The sequence below is a fragment of the Dendrobates tinctorius genome, unplaced genomic scaffold (assembly GCF_039654945.1).
Source record: "Dendrobates tinctorius isolate UK_male_01 unplaced genomic scaffold, ASM3965494v1 ptg000008l, whole genome shotgun sequence".
NCBI classification, from domain to species: domain Eukaryota; kingdom Metazoa; phylum Chordata; class Amphibia; order Anura; family Dendrobatidae; genus Dendrobates; species Dendrobates tinctorius.
This window is the reverse complement of record NW_027361676.1, coordinates 32780905-32801850: the sequence shown is the minus strand read 5'-3', so window position 1 is coordinate 32801850 and position 20946 is coordinate 32780905. Positions and strand designations below refer to the sequence as shown.

Below are 20946 nucleotides of genomic sequence, written 5' to 3'. Positions count from 1 at the left end.
AGCGGGAGTGTCTCGCTGTGCATGGTGGGATCCCAGACCCCCCTCAAGCTTTTGCTAGAATACCACGCCCTTTAGTTGGACAATATTGAAGTTTCTGCTCATTCTATAAGTGACTTATATGTAGTCACCCGTCTGAGGCGCCACACTCTATTATTAGCTAATAATGGCCGCCCACACTGGTGAGTGGTAATCGCACAATCTTCACTAGAGGTCCAGCAGAAGTCCACACACAGTGACTGGGTCCAGCGACACGTGGCCGCCGAGGATGAAGCCCAGAGCCGCGCGCACTTTACTGACGACACTCGAAGTTTCTGCAGTCTAGCCCTAACCACGCCTCTACAGGCAGGCGCCCCAATCAGAGAGAAGTATGGTGCCGGGCGATGAACTCTACAACCAATCACTGAGCATTTACGAATGTGGCTCATATCGAGGCTTGGGACGCAAAGCTGGACAGCGTGTTGTGCGCGCGTGTCGTGAATATTCTCTGGAGCGATGCTGGAGCAGTGAGTGCTGCCGGCCGGACGGGAGGCGGTAAGTGAGCGGCTGACTATGCACAAGCCTGCAATACTGCGCGGATAGTGGCCTCCATTCTCGGGCTGTGTCTCTGCGGCTTAAGTCCAGTTTACTGTAGTAGTTCGGATGGCCATGACCGATTGGCTGTAGCGGTGTGTCCCATGCTTCCTGACGTCACCCAGTGTAGTGGCTGTAGCGGTGTGTCCCATGCTTCCTGACGTCACCCAGTGTAGTGGCTGTAGTGGTGTGTCCCATGCTTCCTGACGTCACCCAATGTAGTGGCTGCAGCGGTGTGTCCCAGGCTTCCTGACGTCACCCAGTGTAGTTGCTGCAGCGGTGTGTCCCATGCTTCCTGACGTCACCCAGTGTAGTGGCTGTAGCGGTGTGTCCCATGCTTCCTGACGTCACCCAGTGTAGTGGCTGTAGCGGTGTGTCCCATGCTTCCTGACGTCACCCAGTGTAGTGGCTGTAGCGGTGTGTCCCATGCTTCCTGACGTCACCCAGTGTAGTGGCTGCAGCGGTGTGTCCCATGCTTCCTGACGTCACCCAGTGTAGTGGCTGCAGCGGTGTGTCCCATGCTTCCTGACGTCACCCAATGTAGTGGCTGCAGCGGTGTGTCCCATGCTTCCTGACGTCACCCAATGTAGTGGCTGCAGCGGTGTGTCCCAGGCTTCCTGACGTCACCCAATGTAGTGGCTGCAGCGGTGTGTCCCAGGCTTCCTGACGTCACCCAATGTAGTGGCTGCAGCGGTGTGTCCCAGGCTTCCTGACGTCACCCAATGTAGTGGCTGCAGCGGTGTGTCCCAGGCTTCCTGACGTCACCCAATGTAGTGGCTGCAGCGGTGTGTCCCAGGCTTCCTGACGTCACCCAATGTAGTGGCTGCAGCGGTGTGTCCCATGCTTCCTGACGTCACCCAATGTAGTGGCTGCAGCGGTGTGTCCCATGCTTCCTGACGTCACCCAGTGTAGTGGCTGTAGCGGTGTGTCCCATGCTTCCTGACGTCACCCAATGTAGTGGCTGCAGCGGTGTGTCCCATGCTTCCTGACGTCACCCAATGTAGTGGCTGCAGCGGTGTGTCCCAGGCTTCCTGACGTCACCCAGTGTAGTGGCTGCAGCGGTGTGTCCCAGGCTTCCTGACGTCACCCAATGTAGTGGCTGCAGCGGTGTGTCCCAGGCTTCCTGACGTCACCCAATGTAGTGGCTGCAGCGGTGTGTCCCATGCTTCCTGACGTCACCCAATGTAGTGGCTGCAGCGGCGTGTCCCATGCTTCCTGACGTCACCCAATGTAGTTGCTGCAGCGGTGTGTCCCATGCTTCCTGACGTAGTGGCTGCAGCGGTGTGTCCCATGCTTCCTGACGTCACCCAATGTAGTGGCTGTAGCGGTGTGTCCCATGCTTCCTGACGTCACCCAATGTAGTGACTGTAGCGGTGTGTCCCATGCTTCCTGACGTCACCCAATGTAGTGGCTGCAGCGGTGTGTCCCATGCTTCCTGACGTCACCCAGTGTAGTGGCTGCAGCGGTGTGTCCCATGCTTCCTGACGTCACCCAATGTAGTGGCTGTAGCGGTGTGTCCCATGCTTCCTGACGTCACCCAATGTAGTGGCTGCAGCGGTGTGTCCCAGGCTTCCTGACGTCACCCAGTGTAGTTGCTGCAGCGGTGTGTCCCATGCTTCCTGACGTCACCCAGTGTAGTGGCTGCAGCGGTGTGTCCCATGCTTCCTGACGTCACCCAGTGTAGTGGCTGTAGCGGTGTGTCCCATGCTTCCTGACGTCACCCAGTGTAGTGGCTGTAGCGGTGTGTCCCATGCTTCCTGACATCACCCAGTGTAGTGGCTGCAGCGGTGTGTCCCATGCTTCCTGACGTCACCCAGTGTAGTGGCTGCAGCGGTGTGTCCCATGCTTCCTGACGTCACCCAATGTAGTGGCTGCAGCGGTGTGTCCCATGCTTCCTGACGTCACCCAATGTAGTGGCTGCAGCGGTGTGTCCCATGCTTCCTGACGTCACCCAATGTAGTGGCTGCAGCGGTGTGTCCCATGCTTCCTGACGTCACCCAATGTAGTGGCTGCAGCGGCGTGTCCCAGGCTTCCTGACGTCACCCAATGTAGTGGCTGCAGCGGCGTGTTCCATGCTTCCTGACGTCACCCAATGTAGTTGCTGCAGCGGTGTGTCCCATGCTTCCTGACGTAGTGGCTGCAGCGGTGTGTCCCATGCTTCCTGACGTCACCCAATGTAGTGGCTGTAGCGGTGTGTCCCATGCTTCCTGACGTCACCCAATGTAGTGACTGTAGCGGTGTGTCCCATGCTTCCTGACGTCACCCAATGTAGTGGCTGCAGCGGTGTGTCCCATGCTTCCTGACGTCACCCAGTGTAGTGGCTGCAGCGGTGTGTCCCATGCTTCCTGACGTCACCCAATGTAGTGGCTGTAGCGGTGTGTCCCATGCTTCCTGACGTCACCCAGTGTAGTGGCTGCAGCGGTGTGTCCCATGCTTCCTGACGTCACCCAGTGTAGTGGCTGTAGCGGTGTGTCCCATGCTTCCTGACGTCACCCAGTGTAGTGGCTGCAGCGGTGTGTCCCATGCTTCCTGACGTCACCCAATGTAGTGGCTGCAGCGGTGTGTCCCATGCTTCCTGACGTCACCCAATGTAGTGGCTGTAGCGGTGTGTCCCATGCTTCCTGACGTCACCCAGTGTAGTGGCTGCAGCGGTGTGTCCCATGCTTCCTGACATCACCCAGTGTAGTGGCAGTAGCGGTGTGTCCCATGCTTCCTGACGTCACCCAGTGTAGTGGCTGTAGCGGTGTGTCCCATGCTTCCTGACGTCACCCAGTGTAGTGGCTGTAGCGGTGTGTCCCATGCTTCCTGATGTCACCCAGTGTAGTGGCTGTAGCGGTGTGTCCCATGCTTCCTGACATCACCCAGTGTAGTGGCAGTAGCGGTGTGTCCCATGCTTCCTGACGTCACCCAGTGTAGTGGCTGTAGCGGTGTGTCCCATGCTTCCTGACGTCACCCAGTGTAGTGGCTGTAGCGGTGTGTCCCATGCTTCCTGACGTCACCCAGTGTAGTGGCTGTAGCGGTGTGTCCCATGCTTCCTGATGTCACCCAATGTAGTGGCTGCAGCGGTGTGTCCCATGCTTCCTGATGTCACCCAATGTAGTGGCTGCAGCGGTGTGTCCCAGGCTTCCTGACGTCACCCAATGTAGTGGCTGCAGCGGTGTGTTCCAGGCTTCCTGACGTCACCCAATGTAGTGGCTGCAGCGGTGTGTCCCAGGCTTCCTGACGTCACCCAATGTAGTGGCTGCAGCGGTGTGTCCCAGGCTTCCTGACGTCACCCAATGTAGTGGCTGCAGCGGTGTGTCCCATGCTTCCTGACGTCACCCAATGTAGTGGCTGCAGCGGCGTGTCCCATGCTTCCTGACGTCACCCAATGTAGTTGCTGCAGCGGTGTGTCCCATGCTTCCTGACGTAGTGGCTGCAGCGGTGTGTCCCATGCTTCCTGACGTCACCCAATGTAGTGGCTGTAGCGGTGTGTCCCATGCTTCCTGACGTCACCCAATGTAATGACTGTAGCGGTGTGTCCCATGCTTCCTGACGTCACCCAATGTAGTGGCTGCAGCGGTGTGTCCCATGCTTCCTGACGTCACCCAGTGTAGTGGCTGCAGCGGTGTGTCCCATGCTTCACCCAGTGTAGTGCACTGCACATATTGCTACTATGTCTTCCTGCGCCTCAGGACTCCCCGGTAATGGGACATAGTCCCTATAATGTGACCCCTGCTGTGATAGAAGTGCATGCTCCTTACAGCTGTGCGGTATTAGTAGCGGCTCTAGAGCCCTCCTGGGGCTGTGCACACGGTGATGCCACTCAGCTGCTCCTTCTGTTTGGCTGCAGTAGGGGAGACGCCAACGCTCTAATATGACATGCACTCACCTCTACAGAATCGAGATGGCAATGTGACAACCTACACCCAGTAACAGCACGGGGGAAATTAGTCGCTCGGAGAAGGTTGGGGGGCTTTCCTGTCTGGACCTCCTACATAGGCTGCGCTATAAATGTCTGACGGATGGGGGTGCCAGCTTGCCCACTTGCTCCTGTTTTTGGATCTGCAAGACGCACATGTATTGATGGCCACTGTTGTCTTCCTTCACATACGTGAGGAGGAATCTTTTGAGAATAGGTCCCCGATGTGGGTCCTGCACTTAGCGCGCCTTTATGACATGTCTGAATTGTAAGTAAGGCTAGCTTCACATTTGCGTCTTTGTGCGCAGCGCATCATGCGCAAGTAGAAACACATGCGCGTTTTTGCATGCGTTTGCGTTTTTTATGCGCATGCGTTTTATCCAGTTTCTAGACATGTTTACTCTTAAAACACATGCGTACGCATGTGCACACCTGCGTTCCAATAGACTGCAATGTGTTGTTTTGACGTATTCCGTGCGCAAGCGTACGCATGCGTTTTTTTTTTACGCCTTTGGGCGGACCCAAAAATGCAACATGTTGCGTCCGGCGCATCTAGACGCACACCTGGAAAAAACATGCGCACGAAAATGCAGATGAACGCATGCAAGCGCAAGACCATGCATACGCCATGTTAAGCATAGGGACGCATGCACACGATGTGCTGCGCACAAAAACGCTAATGTGAAACCAGCCTTAGTTGGTAATAGCCCAAAACCCCAAATTTCATGTAGGGCACTTGGCCTCTATAAAAATCATACCTGTAATTTAGATTTCACCAATTCTGTGTTCCATAAGAAACAGTTTTATTGGATGGGGATGTATTAACAGAAGCATACAGTCAGATCACGTGAAGTCATTATTGCCCTCTACTTCTCTTTGGTCAGACCTCATCTGGAATACTGTGTCCAGTTTTGGGCACCACATTTTAAAAAAGACATCTCTGAACTTGCTCCAGTTTGTTGAACGGTCACCATTCTGGTCGCTCGTCTGCAAACCCTGTCTTATGAGGAAAGGTTGCATGATTTGGGAATGTTTAGCTTGCAGAAGAGAAGACTGAGAGGAGACTTAATAGCTGTCTACAAATATCTCAAGGGCTGTCACATTTTAGAAGGATCAACTTTATTCTCATTTGCACAAGGAAATGGGAGGAGACACAGATTAGATATTAGAAAAAACTTTTTGACAGTTAGAGTGATCAATGAGTGGAACAGGCTGCCACGAGAAGTGGTGAGTTCTTTCAATGGAAGTCTTCAAACAGAGGCTGGACAGACATCTGACTGGGATGATTTAGTGAATCCTGCTTGGAGCAGGGGGTTGGACCAGATGGCCCAGGAGGTCCCTTCCAACTCTACCATTCTATGATTCTATGGATGAGTAAATGAGGGCACCTTGATGCCCCCAGGGCTCAGCGCTCCATTGCGCCCCCTCAGTTGACATCCTTTGCACCTTCCTCTATGATTGGCAGCACAGGCTTTGGAGCGCTGTTTGAATTGAATCCCTAGCCATGCAAGAGCGCGCACTTGTGTTAGTGTGGGCATACTGTCATCCATCTCACCTGTCTGTCTGTGTGGGCCTGTGCAGACAGGGGAAGGGGATGAAGGCACGCACGCTCTGACACCGTGTGAGTGCTCAGCTGCTGAATTGTCAATATGTTCTCCAAAACGAATGCGATCAAACATGTAAGGAAGTGCAGAGGATTGTAATCGAGTGGGGATAGAATAGTGCACTCATTTAGTTAGCCAGTAAAAATGTTTAAGTAAAATAACATGAGTGAAGTCTGTACTACGGGTTTGATTTTTGAATTCGCCAAGTCCCCACTATGAATAAGAGGTTTATTTTGGGCTGACAGACACCTATTTAAGGGTGCTTTCAGAAGTCGGTGTGTTCAGTACGTGTGATGAAGGGTTTAACATTCACCGGAGACACTTACACACGTTGACCCATTCAAGTGAATGAGTCAGTGCACGTCGGTGTGTTTCCATGGTCCGTATGTTCGTGGGCAAAACATGCAGAAATGTCCATTTTTTTAACAGCAGCACAGGCTGCAAAATATCCCTCACACGTGCACACTGATGACACATGGATAACATCAATGTGACACGTACCCCGGTGCCTGGGAGTCTGCGGTACTATTAGCGCTGTTCCCTTGCGCCAGGTGCTGAAGACAACTCTCCACATTCTCCCTTGCTCATGCTGCAATCAATGCCAACAGCATGAGCAGGTGGCGGCTGATGAGAGTATTCATCAGCTGCTTCCTGTGCTATAAATAAGTGATGTGGGGTTCCCCTGTATTGTTGATAACCAGCCAGGCAAAACTTAAGCTTTGGGCTGCACCCCTCAGCTGTCAGCTTTAGCAAGACTAGTTATCAAGAATAGATGGGAACCCCAAGTCTATTTATTATTATTATGCATTTATATAGCGCCATTTAATCCATGTGAAAAGGGGAAATATAGACAAGTAAAATAAACATGTGTAAGACAAAGGACACACAAGTACATAAGGAGAGGGGACCCTGCCCGCGAGGGCTCACAGTCTTCAGGGATGGGTGAGGATACAGTAGGGGAGTATAGCGCATATACTCTCGTAAAGCCCATTCCACTGAAGCCATGGTCTCCTGTAATGAATCAAAAATAAAAAACAACCATATCCCTCACCTGTCCATCGTTCTGTTTCATTTCGTTATCCATGTCTCGGGATAAACAGTTTTCAACCTGGACGGTGCCAAGATGCAACTGTCCAGGCTTAGAACCACTGAGGAATGAGCTGCTGCAAGTGCAGCATCAGTGAGTGGCAGTGACCTCATCAAGGTTACCGTGGGTTACGAACGCTGCCTTCCCAGACAGGCTGAACTGCAGTGACCTCAGCACCGTGAGAAAGTCAGCGAGTTCACCGTGAGAAATTTCTCATGGTCAACTCACTGACTTTATCTCATGGTGCTGAGGTGACGGCAGTTCAGCCTGGCTGGGAACGCAAGCTCAGTTACCCGCAGGGTGGATTTGATTTAAATCTAACTGATTTAAATCACGATTTAAATCACTAGTCAGTAAGGCTTGATTTAAATCAGTGATTTAAATCAAAGTTTCTACCTAAACTAGTTCTTGCTACTTTAACATGCAAGTAGATGAAGATTTTTAGAATCACTTTTTATATTACTTTTTTCTCCCCAGTTTAATGGGTTAATCATTCATATTTGGACACCACTGTTCTGTTGTACTTAGGAAGGAGAAAAATAATCCTGACCTTAATAACAATTTAAATAGATTTATTCAACTGAAACAATAACAACATTACAGCATAAGTTATTTGCTTAAACAAACATCCATGTTTGTTAACTAATTTGGCTAAACAAAATATATATATATTTTAAGAAACTTAGACTGTCAGCCCAGCCGACACATGAAAAACTTAAATACTACTGTCCCTGCTGTCCTCTGTAGCTCACTTGTCGTCGTCATCTTCATCATCATCATCATCTTCTTCTTTGTTCCTATTCATAATCTGGAAAAGAAAAACAAGCTTTCCTGCTTTATTGGGTCCCAACCGATTTCTCAATTTAGAATGAATGAGTCCAAAGGAAGAGAATATTCTTTCAACGCCTGCAGAAGAAGCTACTGCTGTTAAAAGTGAAATCATTACTTGAACAGTCTCTAAATCCAAGCGCTTAAGTGACTTCCACCAGTTTACTGGTGTGACCTTCCTTAAAATATCTTCAGCAAACATATATTTCTTGAATGGTTCCCCCTTAGCTCTGAAGTTTATTATAGTTGGCATTAAAGATGGATGGATGATTGCTGGATACCCATGTCATAGCTAACTCCTCTTCCTCAGCACTTAGGTTTTGACCCTGATATTGGATATTGACAATATTTGCCAAAAAATGAGCTGGAGTCAGTGCTTGTCCCATTCGTTTGTTTACTGCTTGTAATTTAATTCTGTCCATGTGTAGTTCTGTTTTTAAGTGTTCACTCAGTTCCTTCCAAATTTCAACAGCATCCGCAATAAAACAGCTATTTTTCTGTATTTTGTTTAAAGCTTGAGAGATGGGTTTCAGGAAGCTCAGCATATGTTCAACATTTCTCTTAAGCCCAATGTTGAGGATTTTGGCCGTGACAGTGCCATCTATTTTATCTCGATTTTCTTCACAAAGTGTCATCAGAATAGGCCAGTTTTTGATATACTGCTCAAAACAGTCCACCACAGAGTTCCATCTAACATCTTGTGGGAGCGTTGGCTTGGTTCCACCCATCCTTTTCAGAGCTGCTGCAGCAAAATGATTATTACGGAAGTATTTAGCAATTTCAACAACATTAGCCTTTATTTCTGGAACACTTAAGTCTTTGGCTAAGAGGTGCAGCAAATGAGCACTGCAACCATATGTTATTAGCAGCTTTGTATTCCCTCCCTGCTCTTCTAAATCTCTTCTCATCTTGGATACGTTTGCAGCATTGTCAGTGACCAAAATGCGTACTAGACATTTGAATTTTTGTTCACATGTCGTTATAGCTTTTACTGCCACTTCTTGTAAGTATTCTGCTGTGTGTGCATTTCCTGACGTATCAGTTGTTTGTGCAAGGAAGACTTTACCACCTTCTGTTGTTATACAAGCACATACAATAGGATCATTGTGGACTTTACTCCACCCATCAATACTTAGGTTAACAATTTTACCCTCCAGAGCTGTTGCACATTGCTCCATTTCTCTGTCATACACTTGATCCAGCAGTTTCCCTGCAACATCAGCTCTGCTGGGTGGACTGTATCCTGGTCTCAGTGACTGAACCATATTAATGAAATGTGGGTTCTCAGTCAGACGGAAAGAAGAGTTCGTTGCATAAATAAACTGGGCAATTTTTTCATCAATCAACTCTTTTTCTAATCTGCTAGTTCTTATCACAAACCTATCTATGGTGGTTCCAGGAGGTAAAGGTTTTTATCTTCCTTTTGGGTGATGGTGATATGTGGCTGTGGGTGTCTGATGATGATGCTGCTGCTAATGAAGCACTATCCTGGATGGATAACTCTGAAACTGTAGAACAGGATGATGGTGATCTTGGAGGTGGATAGTTTCCAGAATCCATGTATTCCCCTAAGCAAAAAAAGTCAATGCTGTTATTTTATTGTTTATACAATTTCTGCTTATTGTACACAACACATCACTGCCCCTGCCCCAAAAGGAATATTTGTTTTTCTTCATAACTGTACCAAATGACAGTAACATGCAGTAATAATAAGAAATATAATTTTTCTCACACATGACAGTTCAGTCTTTAGAAATAGGATTCAATAAAAATGTTTACCAACCTGAAGATCCTGCCTGTTCAGAAGTGTTTCTTTGGTCATCTTCATCACCGCACTTCTCATGATGTTGCCTCATTCGCGCCACCAGGCCTTGCATCTCTTTGTTGCATCGTTTGCATTTTTCACGCATGCCTGCCTTACCGATAGGCGAAGGAGCTTCATTAAAATATTCCCAAACTGGGTCTCTTTTACGGCCTGCTGCCATTATAAGGAAAGAATGTAATAAACCTCAGATCGTACACACAAACAGATCCAGACTTGTCTGTCTGTGGCTATGCTGCAGTATTGTGCTCAAAGTTTCACTTTCATTTTCTTGTCTGCTTGCCCTTCCTCCTCCTCACACTTAGATTCACATTCTTCTTGTGTTGTGCAGATCTATTCCACTCCAAACAATCAGAAACATATTGTCTAACTTCTTGGACTTGGCACTAAAGGGGTTGATTCTGTATTCATAGGTTTGTAGAACAATAGGATTAAGGTCTTTTTCTCACCTCTGTTCATGTTGTAACATTTTTGCCGTGAAGAAGAGGCTGGGACCTCTGCGGAGTCAAATTCAGTTTTGAGAACTGCGTAAGTAAAGCGAGCGTCTGTGATAATATAGGAGAGAAACTGCCCACTAATCCTACAGAAACCTCTGGAAGAGCATGGCATTGTGAATGTTACACATATACAGCCTTAATTCTACTGAGTTAAACAACTCAGCTTTATCTCATGATGGAAGAACCTTTGGATGGTAAAATATTTTCCTCAAAAAGCAGTTTATTGAAAAAAATCATCCGATTTAAATAAAAAAAAATCCGATTTTTTTAAAAAAAACATTGATTTTTATCCACCCTGGTTACCCGTGGTAACATTGTTATGATGTCATTGACGCTGCGCTTGCAGCAGCTCTTTCCTCAGTAGTTCTCAGCCTGGACGGTCGATTCTTGGCACCATCCAGGTTGAAAACAGTTTATCCACAGAAATGGATTACGGCATAGGAAAGAACATTGGATGGGTGAGGGATATGGTTGTTTATTTTTGTTTTGTTAAGGGAAACCATGGCTTCAATGGAATGATAGCAGGCCATGCCCAAATTTACTGCAGTCGTAATGTGAGCTAGTACCACCCAAGATTTTCATGGCAAATGTCAGCAGCTGCTCCCCTTACTTCTTAAAATATCAAGTTTTTAAATTTCTTTTACATTTTATAAAAAAAAGCTTACATTTTTAAATGCTTCAGACACCTTGGATATCTGTCGACATTTCAAAGGTTAATTACTTGTTGCCTCGTAATTTGTGTATTAACTGCTCTTCATTGTGGATTCCAGCATAATATGGAAAGATTGGAGGAAATATCTGACCCTGCAGAACCTACAGATGTATTGCCAAACAATCACCTTCCCAGAGGAGAACACTTAGTGCCCTCTATAACCGAGGGATGTACGTCTGACAACACGCCACTGCCCGAGTGTAATGATATCATACATGAAGAACCTCAAGCTGTACCCAGAGAAGAAGGTTATTCCCATGATGATGGTAGAGTACAGGTTTTGCCCACAGCAGTTGCAGTCACTGAAGAGAACATACTGATTCAATCTTTGCCTTGTATCGTGGAGCCACAGGAAGATATGGAGGTAGCCGAACAGCTGGAAGGCCTACATTTCAGAAATCACACAATAAGTGACCAAAATGCCGGTGTTGTAAATAATTGTCCTCTGGATTATGTTAACATAGAGGATGGAGAGAGTTCTTCAGAGGACTCCTCATCAGACAGGTAGGATATGTCCAATCTTTGTCTTTTGTTTTACATTTTTTAGAGTATCAAGTTTATTTTCTAATTTGACTCTTGTCATTCTCGTTGTACCACGTGTAGTTTGTTCAACCTGCCGTACTGCCTCTTATGTTCATTACAAATGTTTCTTGTTACAGGCAGCATATCCAAGTCAGCATCTGTCATTTAGTATCGTGTGATTCCCATGTACAGCATGAGCTATGGAGCAAGCTCTGGAGCTGAGCCTTCTCTTCAGATGGTGGTTGTGTTATGCAGCTGGCATTTGCCTGTAACAGTAGCCAGCAGTTACAAGTCTGCAGTCACTTTAACTGCAGACTTGTGACTCCTCACATTGCGCACTGGAGATTCTCTTGTGCCAGCACAGGGAGCTGAAAGTGCGTGACTGTAAGTATGTGATTTGCACACATGCAGTCATGTGCCGACTAGATGAGCCTGACCTCGCTCAATGTAAGGGTGTTGAACGCGGTCAGACGTGTCTAGTTGTCGGAATTTGACTGGAAATATGCAAATTGCAAACTTGTCATATGACCATCTGCTTATGAATTTGGACAAGAATCCTTTGAAACCCCGCCAAAGTTTAGGCTTCATAGGAGACCGTGATTTTAGCTTTGTGCTGCCACATTGTGACACATGGGGATTCAAAGGCCCTTTAAAAATAGCCTTAAAGTTTATTGCTTTGAATATAAAATCGTTTAAAATGTAAATTATTCATATAGTAAACAATGTAATGCAAGTAAAACCAAAACCTCCAGAATTGATATTTTCCAGGACGTCCCTCCTGACATCACCATTAGGAGGTTGTCCTTCAAATACTTGGTAGGGACAGGAACACACGAGGTCAAAAGGCCCCTCCCTCCACCACCCCTCAGTGTGTATCCTGTCCTTATCGGGGACGGACGTAGAAGAGGTGTACTTGCATCTTCCAGTCAAGTGGGAGCTCCTGATGCCGGGCGCAGGAGGATTTGGATGGGGTCCTTGCATCAACACCCCGCTGATCAAGGTGTCTCCCAGCCTATCCTGTCGAGCTATGGCTCCTGAGGTGAACTGGGGTGAACCACTTCCTCGGGGAGCGGCGGCTCAAGGCTCACACTGGCCCATCCTTGCTTGCGGCTACTGTGCGTGCTGAAGACTGAACATTGCAGAGGCACTTCCGGTTACAAAGGGATGACATTCGGGACTCTAATACCCTCCGTGCGTTTCAGTGTGTAATGCACATCTGGAATTAGGAAAAAAAAAGCACCAGATCCTAATTAAAGGGGAACTTCCTTTTGACAATTCAGATGGAAGAGAATTGAGATACTATTTGAAGTGTTTTCAGAGGGGAACTGAGGTTCCAGTACATCTAGACTGCCAGCCATGGAAGGACAAGCCACTGGCTGTTGATACCCCTGCTGAAACCTTCGTACAAATGAGTTATCTGGGAGTTTTTTTTTTTTTTTTCTATCACTGCTACATTGGCCATCTGTGGTATAATACATGGTATGATCCTTTGTTCCTTTATAGGACAAAGAAATCCTTAAAAGATCTATGACACCATCTGCACCTAAGAGGAAATGGAAAAGACTTGCCATATCTAATACTAGCCTGCCTGACACCTATGGGAAACAGTTATGCCCAGAGTGTACTACCAATGTGGTTAAAGAGGAACATTCCTCTTTTATGACCGACATGAAGATAAGAGAGGGGGTTCAGAATTCCATTGCAGAGTTGGTCTCCCAAATAGCTCCCAGGCGAAAAAGACCACGGTCGGAGATAGAATCCAATTCAGAGGAGGAAGAATTATTAGGCTACACTAACCCTGAACAGGAGGAAAGGGAATAGTTTATTACAATACCCCCAGAAGAGAAATTAGGAATTACCCTATTTTCGGATTATAAAACGCACTTTTTTCCCCAAAATGTTTTTGGGAAGATTGGGGGGGGGGGGGGGTGCGTCTAATAATGCGAATATACCTTATCGGCCACGGTGGAGCAGGGTCCCTGGGTCGCTGCTGGGTCTCAAAACCTTGACAGAATTATCCAAGAACCCATGGATACTTCAAACCATAGCGAGAGGATACAAAATATAGTTTGTGCAGATCCCTCAGGGAAGATTCCACCTAACAGCTATTCAGTCCCCCCAAATAATAAGTGTATTCAGGGACAGTAGTACTAGTGCCAGAGTCAGAAGGGTTTCTGGTATTCTATTCAAGCCTATTTTCAGTAAAGAAACCCAGAGACTATTATTGCACAATAATTATAGTGGTTTGAAAAAACCACTATATTGTAATCCGAACGCTGCTAACTTATTCTTATTATTAAGTTGATTTCCGCAATTAATGCGGCCCGAACCGCTACACGCACAGACTCCGTTGAGGTGTCGTTTCGAAGCCAGCGTCCACGAGAGGTGTGCTAAGTATTTTTTGTGTCGATCGGATTTGTAGTTTTTGCGCAACTTGCGTTTGAAAATGTTTTTTCCCGTCATTGGAATGCACTGTCTCCAATGCTTTTCAATGGGAAATGGCAAAACGTGCCCTGAGGCGATTGAAATGGCAGTTGAGCTCATTGATATGCGCAGGCACACCCAGTTACTATGCCAACGCCTACGAACGTCACATGACGCCCCGAGGACAGAGCTTCTGCCACATAATATCAGCTCTTAAAGCGAAACCCACAGCACTAATGCAAATCTAGCTTCATCACATGACACATGCCCCTGAGAGAGAATGTGCGCCAAAGTGGATTTAGAAGAAGCCCAGTGAGCCAAACTAGCTCTTAAAGGGATCAGCCGCCCCGGCCTCCGAGTCGGAGGCTGAGCCGCCCCGGCCACCGAGTCGGAGGCTGAGCCGCCCCGGCCACCGAGTCGGAGGCTGAGCCGCCCCGGCCACCGAGTCGGAGGCTGAGCCGCCCCGGCCACCGAGTCGGAGGCTGAGCCGCCCCGGCCACCGAGTCGGAGGCTGAGCCGCCCCGGCCACCGAATCGGAGGCTGAGCCGCCCCGGCCACCGAATCGGAGGCTGAGCCCAAAGTGGCCCCTGAGAGGCACTCACAGTTAAAACGGATCCTGAGTTGAAAGTCTTGCAGGGGCAGCAGGCAAGTCTCTCTTAAAGGGGCAGCCCGGGCACCATTTCAAACCACTATCTGTACTTCCTTCAGGAAATACACATCTAGTTAATCTAAAGATTCTAAACAGATGAGTATCCTACAAGAATTTCAAGATGGAATCAGTAAGATTTACGATTCTATTGACCAAGGAAAATGTGGTAATGTGTATGCTAGATCTCAGAGTCGTATTATCATGTTTACCAGCAAGAAAAATGCAAAAAAAATTCCCTCGGGCTGTGTGCCCACCATGCGATTTTTAATTGTTTTTGCCGCGATTTTCGGCACGAAAACGCTGCGAAAACGTTTAAAAATCGTGTACAGAACGACCCCCCATGCATTCCTATGGCATTCCGCACATGCTGTGCTAATGCTGCGCTTCTTTCCGCGGCGGAATCGCATCGCGGAAAAAATCGCAGCATGATCATTCTTTTATGCGGAATCGCAAAGAATTGCCGCGATTCCGCACCCATAGGAATGCATGAGAACCGCTTCCTGCATGTGGCTATGCCCACCATGCAGGAAGTTAAGCGTCTCATGTGCGGTTGGTACCCACGGTGTGGAGGAGAGGAGACTGTCCTCCAGGCCCTGGTTACCATACCCCTGTAAAGAAAAGAATAAAAAATCGGGGTATATTTACCTTCCGACGTCCCGCGCTGCCATCCCGGGCCACAGCGTTCCCAGTAATGCCTTGCGGCAAGGTCCTGTGATGTAGTCTCGCGTGACTCTAGCGGTCTCGCGAGATCGCTACAGTAACGCGTGACCAACGTCATCACAGGTCTCGCAAGGCATCACTGGGAACGCTGAGGCGCGGGATGTCGGAAGGTAAATATACCCCGTTTTTTTTTTTTTACATTTTTTTTATCATTTTTAACATTCTATCTTTTACTTTTGATGCCGCATAGGGTACCTCAATAGTAAAAAGCTGCTCACACTTGTCAAACACTATGTTTGACGAGTGTGACCAACCTGTCAATCACTTTCCAAGCGATGCTTCAAATCGCTTGGAAAGTGCTTGAGAAAATCGCGGCAGAATCGCGGTGAAATCGCGCGGAAAAAAAACGCGCGATTTCTGGGAAGGAGTCCGGTTTTCACTATGCGTTTTAAAACGCTACGTGGGCCCATAGCCTCAATCAGGAAGATAGGCTGACAGGGTTAGACCTGGCCTATGCATTCCCTCCATTGCCTCTAATTCCAGCAGTGCTAAGGAAGATACACGAGGATGAAGCAAAGGTAACCAGAATATTACCGTTTTGGCCCAGGAGAAGCTAGTTCCCCTTGCTGAGAAGGATGTCTATAGAAAAACCTTGCTGACAAGGGAGGTGCAATAGTCATGATGAATACGTCAGACTACATGAAGGAAGCAAACAGGCAACTTATGGACACACGCTACTATAGAAAATTGGAGTCGGATCCTACACAGGACTATTACAAGGAACTAAACAAGTTGGTTTCTTGTCTGCCTGACCAGTCCATAAGAGCTGGCGATGACCTGATACCAGAGACTCCAAGAATAGGGACATTCTACATGCTTCCCAAAATCCACAAATCTGGAAATCCAGGAAGACCAATTATTTCATGTGTGGGCACCCTCACTAAGCAGGTATCTGGATGGGTAGAGGGTATTCTTAAACCACTGGTGAAGGATACATCCAACTACATTCAGGACACAACTGACCTATTGAATAAACTAGCAGCAATAGGTCCTCTAACAGAAGGAACCATCCTGGCCACCATGGATGTGGAATCTTTGTACTCTAATATCCCACACCAAGATGGTTTAAATGCCTGCAAATTCTTCATGGAAAACACAGGGACTGATTCTGATGCTGTGGTGAAACTTTTAAAATTCATCCTCACCCACAATTACTTTGAATTTGACAACAGGATCTATCTACAGGAGACTGGCACAGCTATGGGAAGTAAAATGGCTCCACAGTATGCAAATCTTTTCATGGCCAAGCTTATCATGCCCCATCAGGCCCCTGGCCTACTACTGCTTCATTGATGATATTTTAATCATCTGGACGGAGTCTGAGCAACAGCTAAAGACGTTCCACGAACAGTTTAATCAATTTCATCCCACCATCAATTTAACACTCAACTACTCCAGGACTGAGATTAATTTTTTGGACACCATCATTAAGCTAAAAAACAATGAAATAGAGACATCCCTGTATCAGAAGCCAATTGACCGTCCAACATACCTTAAATGGGACAGTTTTCATCCAAAACACAAAAAGAACTCTATTATCTATAGCCAAGCCATCAGATACAATCGTATATGTTCCAACCCCATGGATAGAGACAAACACCTTGGTCGGCTCAAAAAGACCTTTTTGAATCAGGGTTACCATCCAACAACAATTGAAAACCAAATTACAAGAGCCACCAGATTGTCAAGGAATCACCTGCTACATTACAAAGCTAAAGAAGAAAATAACAGAGTGCCTCTAGTAGTCACCTACAACCCAAATCTGGAGGTGCTAAGGGGAGCGGCACGGAAATTACAACCTTTACTACAAAAAGATGCCCGATTAAAATCCATTTTTTCAGACCCCCCACTGCTGTGTTTTAGGCAGCCCCCAAATTTAAGAAGCATCATTGTCAGAAGCTCCCTGTCCTCTCCAACAGCTGCAGGAACCTTTCCTTGCAACCAGAAAAAATGTAAAACCTGTCCATTTATAATGACCACGGACAAGATAAAGATCCCCAACTCACATCAGGACTACAAGATCCCAGGTACTTTCACCTGCATTACATCTAATGTGGTGTACTTAATTATTTGTACTAAATGTCCAACTGGGGGTCTGTATGTGGGGGAGACATGGCAAAAGCTTAGAACAAGGATGAATGCTCATCATCACACAATAAGAGAAAAAAGAATGGATCTACCTGTGGCAAAACATTTCTGTATCCCTGATCACAGCAACGTGGATATGAAATTACTGGTATTGAAAGGTAACTTCAATTCTCAGAGAGAGAGACGAGTTTGGGAGTACAGGAAAGAGGTATATCTTTGTACCGTGTTGGCCAGTAGATAGAAAAATATTCAGGATTGAGAGTCCTCAGTAGTTGATACCTTTTAATGGCTAACTGAAAAGATGGTAACACATTGCAAGCTTTCGAGACTACTCAGGTCTCTTCATCAGGCTAGACTAATACAAAATCTGAAGAGTCACATATTTATGCACAATACAGCCTAGAAAAAATGCAATAGATAAGACAAGTGACGTGAAGCAGAACTATCAATATGGGAGAGGGAGAAACATAAATATAAACATTGGACCAGTTCATAGATAAGGAGTCCGGATGTTTTATGGTCCTCTGATTGGGGGCTAGTTCTGTGTTGTGAGGCCCCCACAAGGTTTTAAAAGGAAATTCCTTAATTGATGTAAAAAGACATAAATCCATGCGACACATTCATTCCAGCACTGAGAGTGTCAAAGTTCGTCATAAATTTGTACTCCCAAACAATCCGTATATGGGTTTAGGTGAGGCCTCTGGCTGGGCCAGTCAAGAATCTGAAGCCACTCCTTTGTTATTTGGGTCATTGTTTTGTTGGAAGGTGAACTTCGGCCAGCTCTGAGGTCCAGAGGTTTGCATCCAGGAAATCTCTGTACTTGGTTGCATTCATGTTTCCTTCAATTGCAACCAGTCGTCCCATCCCTGCCGCTGAAAAACATCCCCATAGCATGATACTGCCACCACCATGTTTTACTGTTGGGATTGTATTGGGGAGGTGATGAGCAGTGCCTGGTTTTCCCCGCTTTGAATTACCACGAAAAAGTTCTATCTTTGTCTCATCAGACCACTAATGGAGGGCTGCAATGATAGTTGACTATGTTGAACTTTCTTCCATCTCCCTACTGCATCTGTGGAGCTCAGCCACAGTGATCATGGGGTTCTTCTTTACCTCTCTCACCAAGGCTCTTCTCCCACAGTTGCTCAGTTTGGGTGGATGGGCAGGTCTAGGAAGACTTCTGGTGGTCCCAAACATCTTCCATTTAAGGATTATGGAGGCTACTATGCTCTTAAAAACCTTGAGTACTGCAGAAATTCTCTTGTAACCTTGGCCAGATCTGTGCCTTGCCATAATTCTGTCTCTGAGCTCCTTGGCCAGTTCCTTTGACCTCTTGATTCTCATTTGGTCTGACATGCACTGTGAGGTCTTATATAGACAGGTGTGTGCCTTTACAAATCAAGTCCTATCACTTTAATTAAACACAGCTGGACTCCATGAAGGAGTAGAACCATCTCAAGGAGGATCACAAGGAAATGGACAGCATGTGACTTAAATATGAGTGTCTGAGCAAAGGGTCTGAATACTTATGACCATGTGATATTTCAGTTTTTCTTTTTTAATACATTTGCAAAAATTTCTATATTAGTTTTTTATCCAGTCAATATGGGGTGCAGAGTATACATTAATGAGAAAAAATGAACTTTTTTGAATTTACTAAATGGCTGCAATGAAAAATTTAAAGGGGTCTGAATACTTTCCGTACCCACTGCATAGGTTCTTTTCTCTTAAGTGGTAAAAGAAAAAATGCAAAATTTGTTTAAAAAAACAACAAAACAAAAAAACGCATTTTTTGTGATCTGGGTCTGGGTGAGGGCTTATTTTTTTTTTTGTGCGCCTAGCTGACATTTTTATTTAATAGAATTTTGGTGGAGATACAATGTTTTGATCGCCCATTATTGCATCTTATTGCAATGTAGCGGCGACCAAAAAAACATAACTGTCACTTTTACATTTTTTTTCTTGTTACACCATTTAGCGATTGGGTTAGTGATTTTTTTTTTTTTTATATTTTTTGGACGATTTGATACTTTTTTGATGATTTTAGATTGGTACTTTGATCGCCTCTGCTACAAACAAGTGACGATCAGATCGCCTGTGTGTAGCATAAATGCACTCTTGCTATGAGCACCGACCACGGGTGGCACTCATAGCAATCTGGCAATGACAACCACAGAGGTCTGCTGCAGACATCTGGTTGTCATGCCGACCCGTCGGTGACCTGCGATCATGTTACGGGGTCACCAATGGCCAGGATTAGTGTTTCTTTATGTAAGCGCAAGTTAAATGCCGCTGTCATATTAAAGGGAGTCTGTCACCCTTTTTTTTGGCTTGCAGCTGCCGGCATAGACATCGGGGGCTTATCTACAGCATTCTGTAATGCTGTAGATAAGCCTCCGATGTAACCTGAAAGATAAGAAAAACGAGTTAGATTATACTCACCGGGGTGGGCGGTCCGGTCCGTTGGGTGTTGCGGTCCGGTCCGACGCCTCCCTTCATGCGATGACGTCCTCTTCTCCCGTCCTGTAATGGCTGTGGCGCAATTGCACTGCTCTGCCCTTTTGAGGGCAGAGCTGAATTCTGCAGTGCGCAGGCGCCGGACCTGAGTATATTGACTTGAGTATAAGCCGAGGGTGGGAAATGCAGCAGCTACTGGTAAATTTAAAAAATAAAAATGGATACCAATTCAAATAAAATTAATTTAGACATCAGTAGGTTTAATGTTTTTTAATATCCATATTCAATCAGGAGCCCCATATAATGCTCCATACAGTTTATGATGGCCCCATGAGATGCTCCATACAAAATATGCCCCATATAATGCTGCACATAGGATAATGGTGGCCTTATAAGATGCTCCATTGATATATATGCCCATATATTGCTTCTGAAGCTGTTGCTGCCATCTAACAAAAAAAAAAAAAAAAGACATACTCTCCTCTCGTCGCTGGGGGCCAGGTGCCAGTGTCCTGAGCAGGCGGGGACACCGGCGCGCTATGGGGGTCAGGTGCCGGTGTCGCCACTGGCTCAGACCCCCGGCACTAGCGATATTTATTGGTCCCAGCTCCATCGCTGCGAGCCGCTCTGTCTTCCGGGTCTCTCTCCACTCCAGTCACATTCAGGCAGCAGAGGGCGTGGCGTGCACTAACTGCGTCATCGCGCCCTCTAAGGCTGGTTTCACATTAGCGCTTTTTAAGCGCACGCACGGCCGGGGGTAGCTCCGCCCCCGAGCCGGCTCTCTGCCCGGCGTGCCCGCCCCTTGCTTGTAGCGCCGCCTCCTAGCACACAGCGGCGCCTGCGATCGGCGCACCCTATCTTTAGCATAGGGTGCGCAGATCGTGCGCAGGCCGTGCGCTAGTTGCGCTTTGACCTGCGCTGCGCACTTTTGACGGTGCGCCGTGCGCGCCAAAATCCGAAAAGTTTGATTTTGGCGCGCACGGCGCACCGTCAAAAGTGCGCAGCGCAGGTCAAAGCGCAACTAGCGCACGGCCTGCGCACGATCTGCGCACCCTATGCTAAAGA

At 47.0% G+C, this 20946-nt stretch overlaps 1 protein-coding gene across 1 annotated transcript in view; it reads left to right on the top strand.

Annotated features, from left to right (window-relative positions):
* The first annotated feature begins 375 nt into the window (after nucleotides 1-375).
* NAF1 (nuclear assembly factor 1 ribonucleoprotein) overlaps nucleotides 376-20946 on the top strand; it is a 124108-nt gene continuing 103537 nt past the window's right edge. The window contains exons 1-2 of the mRNA XM_073576852.1: nucleotides 376-531; nucleotides 11080-11525. Of these exons, the coding sequence (XP_073432953.1) occupies nucleotides 11086-11525 (440 nt within the window). The 5' untranslated portion in view covers nucleotides 376-531; nucleotides 11080-11085. The remainder of the gene's footprint in view (nucleotides 532-11079; nucleotides 11526-20946) is intronic.